This window comes from Cynoglossus semilaevis, chromosome 4 (assembly GCF_000523025.1).
Source record: "Cynoglossus semilaevis isolate Cse_v1.0 chromosome 4, Cse_v1.0, whole genome shotgun sequence".
NCBI classification, from domain to species: Eukaryota; Metazoa; Chordata; class Actinopteri; order Pleuronectiformes; family Cynoglossidae; genus Cynoglossus; species Cynoglossus semilaevis.
The window spans coordinates 9,924,146-9,932,825 of record NC_024310.1 but is presented as its reverse complement, the minus strand read 5'-3'; the positions used below and the strand labels follow the sequence as shown (position 1 = coordinate 9,932,825).

General features: G+C 41.2%; 1 protein-coding gene across 1 annotated transcript; it reads right to left on the bottom strand.

Moving 5' to 3' along the window:
- Positions 1 to 447: 447 nt before the first annotated feature.
- si:dkey-24p1.6 (protein sel-1 homolog 3) lies at positions 448 to 8,675 on the bottom strand (the record flags this gene model as incomplete). Its single annotated transcript, XM_025055226.1, has 22 exons — positions 448 to 857; positions 1,466 to 1,568; positions 1,664 to 1,791; positions 1,892 to 2,001; positions 2,091 to 2,178; positions 2,279 to 2,369; positions 2,469 to 2,552; positions 3,053 to 3,180; positions 3,285 to 3,458; positions 3,564 to 3,626; positions 3,866 to 4,006; positions 4,353 to 4,472; positions 4,716 to 4,895; positions 4,983 to 5,188; positions 5,708 to 5,845; positions 5,944 to 6,064; positions 6,151 to 6,283; positions 6,679 to 6,740; positions 7,183 to 7,298; positions 7,388 to 7,506; positions 7,605 to 7,731; positions 8,186 to 8,675. Coding segments are annotated over 22 exons (3,018 nt in total), but the record flags the coding sequence as incomplete, so codon positions are not given.
- Positions 8,676 to 8,680: the final 5 nt, after the last annotated feature.

Sequence of the window (8,680 nt, the reverse complement as noted above, 5' to 3'; positions counted from 1 at the left end):
CATTTAATGAAAGACCAGGGGAGAAGAACACCATACCCCCTTCCAGTCTGTCTACAGCAGACAGAGAGGATAATAAATGATTCAGCATCAGCAGTTCACCTTGTTATTCCCACATGAGCGTCTTCTGGAGGTTAATTAATGTTAGGTTTAAAACAATGGGACATCTGGCCACAGAAACACACTGAGTCAAGTAGAGGCGAAAAAAATGCTGAGTGGCTCTGTAAAAAAAAAAAGTTGGACTATTTACCTGTTAAAGACTTATTTTGGTGGTTTACTTGAGGCTACACCTGGACAATCATTACCTTTGATTTTTGAGATCATCCATTCAGAAAATCCACTGCCCCAAGGTTAGGGCGTAATTAGTGTGAGACAAAAGGGCATTCAACAACAACAACATATGTGTCCTGTCAACAGCGTTTGGTGTAAGTGACCACACAACAAAACAGACTTCATGAGGATCTTTATTTTTTAGATAACTATAAATTTACAACATAAAGGCATGTAAAACAAAAAAAAAACAAGTTGAATTCATTGGTGACGATCACGTTCCTCATATCGAGGGAAACACTGAGTGTAAAAGTTGCCACAAATAGTGCTGTGCTGTGTCTGTAACAGATGACTTTGCTGTTTCATCCTTCAGGACGCCACAATGGGGATGATGATGATGATGATGATGATGATGATGATGATGATGATGATGATGATGATGATGATGATGATGATGATGATGATGATGATGATGATGATGATGATGATGATGATTATGGCTCTGTATGAGACAGGTCTCGTCTCCTCAACAAACCAGGGATGATTAGGAATATTGTTGGGGCTGCAACCACAGCAATGGCAATGGCGAGCTAGAGAATAGAATAAAAATGTCAGCATCACATTGTAGCCTGTAATGACATATGGGTGTGATCAGCACAGTTCAGCTGTGCTTGTAGATGACCACTGAATATGCCTCAAAATGTTGAAGTGCTCAGGTACAGTAAATATTATAGAAATAAATCAAACTTTTTATAAGATCAAACTATGGCCTGTGGGCCAGATATGGCCCGCTGGGATTTCTAACCCAGCCCGCCAAACACTGGTGCCTTAATCTTTCGTGCACTTCTCACTTCATAGGTTCATCCTAGGTTTTCATCTACCTTGACCACTTCTATACCTTCAAGATTCACCTTTGGTTACACCTATAAAGATTAGTCCTACGGGCTGTGGACATCAGATGCGAGACAGAAAACGCGTGTTGATGAAAGCCAGCAAGATGCAAATGTGAAGACGCAAAAGGGAACAGTAGGGAGCGTGAAGTTGGAACCTGTGGTAAAACTGGAGGTATAAAAGGTAAAAGCTAACATGCTTTTATCATTATCTACACAATCTATTGGGGGAAATGTGGGTATTGCAGGGAAAAGGCGGAAGAATAATGATAATATATTAATGTAAATATAAAACATTTGGCACTGACCTTAATAGCAGCACTGTATTCTTTCTTGAATAACTGGAGATACACCTTAGAAAGGGCCAGGCTACAAGGCAGGTAGGCGTCCGTGTCATCTGAGTCTCTGCACCTTGTAAAAAAAAAACAGTATCTCACAGGTTCAGGGCGAAGGCCAAATGAAACACTTTTACATCAGATGCTCGGCACAAACACCATTCAACAAACCTTTTGTACAAAGCACTTAAGAGCAGAGTTTGGTCCGACAGGTAGAGCTGCGAAATACCCAGCTCTGTCAGTATCGACAGCGGCAGCTTGAAACCCTCCTCAGTGAGAAGGCCAAGGTTGTACCATCCCTGAAATAGAAGAGTAAACTGTTAGACGAACATGACTTGAAAGAAATGTTTGGCACTGCTTTAAAATCAATGATAAAAATAAATAAATAAATAAATAAACCTGTGGCTCCTTCCTCAGTGCAGCTGTTTTGTACATCTGTGCTGCTGACAACAGGTCCTTCTGTCCATCTTCCTGCCCCTCATAGTGCAGGTCACCCATTTTAATCAAGGCTGAAAAGAGCGATTGAGATGTTAATGAGATTTACAAATAAGTGTTTGTGCACTTACCTAAAAAAAATAAATAAATAAAAAAAACTGACCATATGTGTCTGGTGTTTGACTTTGAATATTGAGGTTGTAGTATTTCCTCATGCAGTATGCAGTAAACGCAGTATCCAGAAAATGTCCCTGGAGACATTAATGGACAGAAGTCACTTCTCAAAGTAACAGGAATATACAGCTGCAGACCGATGGAGGACGACCATCTCTGTGTCCGTGATCTACTTACTGGGTTTAGTTCACAGAGATAAGCCACGTTGAACTGTGCAACTGCAAACCCTGACTCAGCAGCCATCATGTAATATAAGAGTGAGCTGAACCTGTTGAAAAGTATAAAAAAATAATAATACAAATTTTCTGTTTGGGATCTGAAGAGGATGACTACAGGTGCAGCAGGTTTGGTTAGAAAAGACAATTACATGTCACCAGTGAGATATGAATCCAGGGCTTTCCTTAAGACAATCCCGAGATACCCGTTGTGCTCTGCTGCCCACTTGGCCCATCTGGAGATAAAGAGACATACAGGTTACAGACACGGCACGCAGCAATATCAACGTTACACGTGTTTGTGAGCGCAGGGTAAGGATGCAGTTCTATCTGTTGTATACTGCTACAGTAGTTGAAGAACTAACGGTGACCATGACGTAGTACAGTGGTCATCAACTGACGGCTTACGGACCAAATCTGGCCCTCCAGACTGTCCAATCCAGCCCGCAACTGGATTCCAAAATTCTGAGGATCAAAGGTCTGGGCCCCAAGGTGTCCTTCCAGAAAAATTCTGGCCTTCCGCTTTTTCACTTGACCTCGTACACATGCTGGTCAAAGGTCACGGGGTCAAAGCCTAGGAGAGTCCATCGAGTCTGTTCTTTTTTGACGAATTTAACTAGCTTCATAATAAAAGGTATAGTAAATAATGTCAAACTTCGAGGGCTTCAAAGTGACTTTTGTTATGTGTGTTGTCGTTGTGCTCGGCGCCTACTTATTTAAAAAGTGTGTCACTTACAGAACAGCCTCCGACGGTCGCCTGTCGACGGAGCCAGGCAATCCAGTTATCAAGAACTCTGAGAGGAGAACCGTTCCTCTGATGTGCCCTCTCTCTGCTGACTTCAGATAGTACTTATAGGCCATGTGCTGTAGGAACATGAAAGGGTTTTTTTTGGCTGGAACTAAAAACATTTTAAGGCCAGTGTCTTATCACATCAACTGTGCATTTTTAACAGATCAAATCAACACACCTGGTCTGCTGGTTTTCCTGGATAACGACCCTGCGCGTATAAAACACCCAGATTAAACGCGGCGTCGTGGCTGTTGAGGAGATCGGCCTGTTCCCACAGCTCCACTGCTGTGACGTAGTCCTTCTGATAGTGCTCGTGGTACCAGGCCAGGGCATTCATCGCAGGAATGAAACCCTGTTTAAAAACCAAACATTACCATATCAAGTGATTTAATATATGTATATAAACTGATGACACCAACTGTATGTTTTTGACAATCTTTACAAAACTATACACAACCTTGTCCATAGCCTTTTTGAGGAAAAATACAGCTTTTTCGACGTCCTTTTCAATCCCTAGTCCCTGCAAAGAAAGGAGTTTTTTTTTATATTATATGACATAAGATGATGTAGGATCTAAGAGACTAAGTTACAATTTAAATTCATATTTTAAAATTTAGTTTCATTTGGTTTTCAAGTAACAATACAGTCATATAAAGTTAACTGTTTCCAGAATACCATTCAGATCAGATTGTAAATCACAGGGTTTTACTTTGTCTGTGCAGTAATTCTGCCCATTTACAATCGACCCACACATCTGACCTGCAGCAGGACTATGGCGTAGTCATACATTGACTGAGGGTCCTCCCATCGGATCGCTCCTCTTTGATAATGTCTCACAGCCTTCTCTAAGTCGGGGGCCACTCCCTGCTGACCCCAGAACAGCATGCGACCGATGGCTTGCTGCGGGAAAAAAAATTAAATATTAACCTCACATTTTGGTAACATTAGTAACATACAGTTTAAGTCAATATAAGAACTTTCTGGAACACATGTAAACTGGTGAGACTTCAGAGTTCAATAATATTTTTTTCCTTTTCCATGACGACAACATCTGCTGGTGGTGCAAAAAGGCAACCTCCTACTGAATATTATACACATTATTGTCATCCGTATATGAAAAGACTAACTCTATAACCGCAAGATTTTTATTTATTTTTTTGGCAAGTTTTCCTATGACCACACAGAATCATTTCCCCCTAATCAGACATGTGGTCATTTTCTGTGGCTAAATGCTTTTTGTTTTTACCTCAGCTTCAGTGGTTCCCCTGCGAGCCTGCAGCTTTAGCCACTGGAATAAGTGATGGTTTTCATGTGTCTGTTGCTTCAACACCTCTTCATTGTTTAAATAAATAGCCTCAACGTACGTCTGCAAGACAAACAATTGAGGAGGGAAAATATGCTGTTAACAGAAGTTACTGGATTTCATTCTCAGATTTGTATGTGTGTGTGTTGAGAATTTTCAAATGAACATCTTACTCTAACTCTAAGTGACCGACAGGAAATACTAAAGCTACCAGGGTAAATTTTCTCTGTCTAACCTGGCGGAGCTGCCAGGTCTGTCTGTTTGTTACCTGTACTGTCTAACCTGCCAGGTCTGTCTGTTTGTTACCTGTTCTGATGAAGGTTTTTGGCGGTCCACAGTTGTCTGTTTTCCAATGTTTGCATAATATCCATAGGCCAGGTCTACATTTTGAACTTGACCATAGAGCCCCCGGTGGTGCAGAAAGCCAAGACGCAGAAGAGCTAATCGTTCATCTTTCTGGGCTGCCAGCAGGGCAAGAAGCCACGCCTGCGCCAAGAATGACAAACCCGCAGATTAATGTTAGGTTCAAAGGTCACGGTGTGGTCACACTTTTACAACGTCAGGAGCGTGGACCTTTTTAGGTTGTTCCCTGACTCCAAAGCCTGCGCTGAGGATCACAGAAGACAAGTGCAGAGCTCTGTTATCACCGAGGCAGCCGGACTGCAGCAGCAGCGGTAGTGCCCTGCTGACCGCTCTGATGCTGCCCTCTCTGGCCAGTTTACGAAGTGACAGGGTGTAAAGTGCTCTGCCCACTGCTGTCAAGCTAACGTTCTGTCCCCCTGCAAAACAAGTTGACGTGATGACTGTTTGGAGTAGTTAAGAAATAAAGTGGCATTTAAAAAAAAAAAAGATAAAATACCCGAAAGGTCAATACAAATTAAATATTCCTGTCCTATAACAGGAGAATGATTTGCGGTAAAACATGAGAATGAAAATGTCTTTTGCTTTTTGGTCGCCTCGAATTCTAATTCTTCCTAGCTTCTGATTGCTAACAGAATAAAGGTACAAGGTAAAAGGTATATAAAAAGGCGAAATTCAGATAAATATGTCCATATACACAACATTATTATTCTGTAATCTAGTACTACTACAGTACAGTGATATAGTAGCATTTAAAGCATGTATTAAAAAAGAAAAGTAAAATCCTCAAAACTGTTGATTTTTTTTTGTTCAAACTTCACAGTAATTTTATTAACTTTTTTATTAATACTTCACTGTTTGATTTTATTTTAATTTTTACAGTTAGGTTTAAGTTGTTCAATTTAGTAAAAAACAAACAAACAAAAAAAAACTTTTACCACGTTTTGTTGCAATTTGCTGGACTAGCTTTGCAGCTTGTCTTCTGTGAGGTGCACTGGTCTCCCACTGCTGACACTGTGACCTCGACGCTCCTCTGTCCTTTTTCAACCACTCATAAAAAGCGCTGTGACAGCTCTCTATGATAAAACAACAACATTCAAGGTGAGATCCTGAGAGACTTATCCAGCTACAGAATTTGTAGCACCACCCAGTGGTTACAGAAGGCTATTACTACCAGGCTGTTTCATCATGTGAGAGTAACCATTGATCTTCATGGTTAACTCCATGCGAAATGCATCACACGTCTGCAGCCATCCAGTGAGGTTCACGTCCTTGATAACATCTGGAACAACATGCTGAGGAGAACAGTTGTTATAGTCAGACGGTGCCGAGTCAAATGGTTGATGTTGTTGTTGTTGTTTTAACAGCTGTTGAGTGTTACCTCTCTGTGGGGTGGGATTCTGTTGCGGTGGTAAACCACAGGTCCAAAAAATCCTTTAGCACCTTTCACAAAGTTCCCACCTCCAATCACGAAATATCCCTCCGTGTCATTCAGCCTCAGCGTGTGACGCAGCCTGTCAGACATGTTGGTCGACATACCAAACATTTCTATTTTCATTTGATTTGATGACATACATTTAGTCAAGATTCAAAAGTAGGTAGTTCAGGATGTAGAACTACTGTACTTTAAGCTGCTTAATAAATACACGGTAAATTGTCATCCAAAAACTCTTTTTCACTCCTGTCTTATGCTATTGAACACTATTTTTATGACGTGTAGAGATACTTTTTTTTTATTTTTAACCATAATTATTAATATAATATATAACAATTATATAATATATTATAATATGATAATATAATTATTAATATAATTAAAAAATATGGTTAATAATAATAATAATGATTTCAATGGTCTTTTATTTTCTCAATAAAATATAAAGGTTGTTACTTGACTAAAATTACTCACACAAACTCAGTAGACTGAAGTGATTTCTGTTCTCCTTTGATGCATGCCATGGAGACAGTGACCTGGGACACAAAAATAAAAATTATGTTATTAATCATTACTGTTGTCTTTGTAGAGGTCTGGGTTTAAATGTCCTCAAAAATAGTCAATATGCCGTTAGAAAACACACAAACAGCAAAAGCTTAAAAAACAACAGCTAACAGATAAACCACGAAGGTCTTTGGAAATAAGTCAAAAAGATGTGAACATGTTAACATAAAAAACAAAACAAAAAATAATCAAAAATATCTAATATCAAAAACAAGCTAACTGTTAGCACAACATCAAAGACATAGCCATAGTCAACCAGAAATAATTCCCAAAACCCCAGCTGACCCCATGACCCTGAGGGATAGATAGGGGCTAAATGGAAGGCTGGAGAAAAGGACGAGTGGATTCTTATTTTAAATCTCCCAAAACCGAAGCCTCTGCTAAAACAAATGTCTTACCCTGGCTCATACTCACTGTTCTGCCTTGCAGCACCACACTGAGCTCACACCACTCACTCAAAGGCACTTGGTAGGTGGTGAGAAAGGCGGAGGATTCTCCCGTCTGTCCATTCACCTGGACATGGAGGTGACCTGTGTTCACAGTACAGTAGAACAGAGTCCCGTTGACATGGACCACGTACACGTTTAAGAATATGTAAAAAGGACAGTTGTGTGTGGACCTGTGGATGTGAGGAGCACAGTCGGGGTGGCGTAGTTATTATGGGGGTCTATGTGATAGAAGACTCCACACATGTTCTGGCAATAACTGGTCACAAACATCCAGATGGAGAAAAAACACCTGATGGAAAGACAAGTGTAGAATAAAAAGAAAAATGTCTGCATGACAAAATAATTGCATGACTTTTTTTTAATTTCCATTTTTTTTTTGTTTTTTACCAAGAATAAGAAATAGCCTTCACACGCAAATGCTCCAGGACCTCGCTGCCATACGGCCTGAGTGTCTCCGTGATGCCAAAGGTTTCACCAGTTGAAGCGTATATGGACGACAGGAAGTGAACTGTTTCTGTGTGACACAGAAATGTCGTTGGAATTAATGACAAGTACCATAATTTTTCCGGAATATAAGTCGCTCCAGAGTAAAAGTCGCACCAGCCAGCCAGCTAGAGAGCCATCTAGTGGCTGTCAGTGTGAAAATAACGTGTGTGAAATCAGCTAAAGGATGAAAAAGTGTGACTTTTGGGTATACACTCAGCTAAAAGATGAAAAAGTGTGACTTTTGGGTATACGTCTTTAAGTACACAGTGGAAAAGAAACAAGGGTTAAATGTTTCTTTTCTGAGACACTCGTGACCTAGAGGTTCAAAGACTGTGGCTGTGTCTTGACCAATCACCACCTGTTTTACAGATGGGTAAAATGCAAAGGACAAATGTCATCGGGTTCATTAAGACCAAATAAGGCTTCTGAATTTTCACATGTCGGCGAAAGACATTTTGAAGATAAATCATTTCAGTTGATACCTTCCTCCCAGGGACACTGTGTCCTTAAAAACCCGGGAGTTAGCCGCAGCATCTGTGTGCTCCAAGGAAAGCAGAGTTTGTGTTGTTTGACGGGTCGGTCAAAAAAAGTTCTGGGCTGCAAAAGCGCCACGTCCCGAGACACAGGAGAAGGCCCAGTGCCCCCATGTCTCCTGTAACTGAGGGAGGCTTGGAGGATGGTAGTCAGCACCCACTGTGAGTCTGGGACGATCCCATCAGCCTGGTACACCAGCCAGTCAGGCAGTCTCAGGGTTACTGTCCTGATTCTAGGCTCCCCGGGGACACAGTCCCACTGTCTCAGTGGGACAGAGGAAACTATTCCAGTGTCAAAGGACACGACACAGTCCAGCTGCACTGCAGCAGGTTTATCACAAGAGTAAAACACTCTGAGACGATGGTCCGACACAGGCTCCTGTGGAGGGGTCAGCAGGGGCACCTGGTCCAAGCTCCACACCATCTGCACCTGACCACACACAA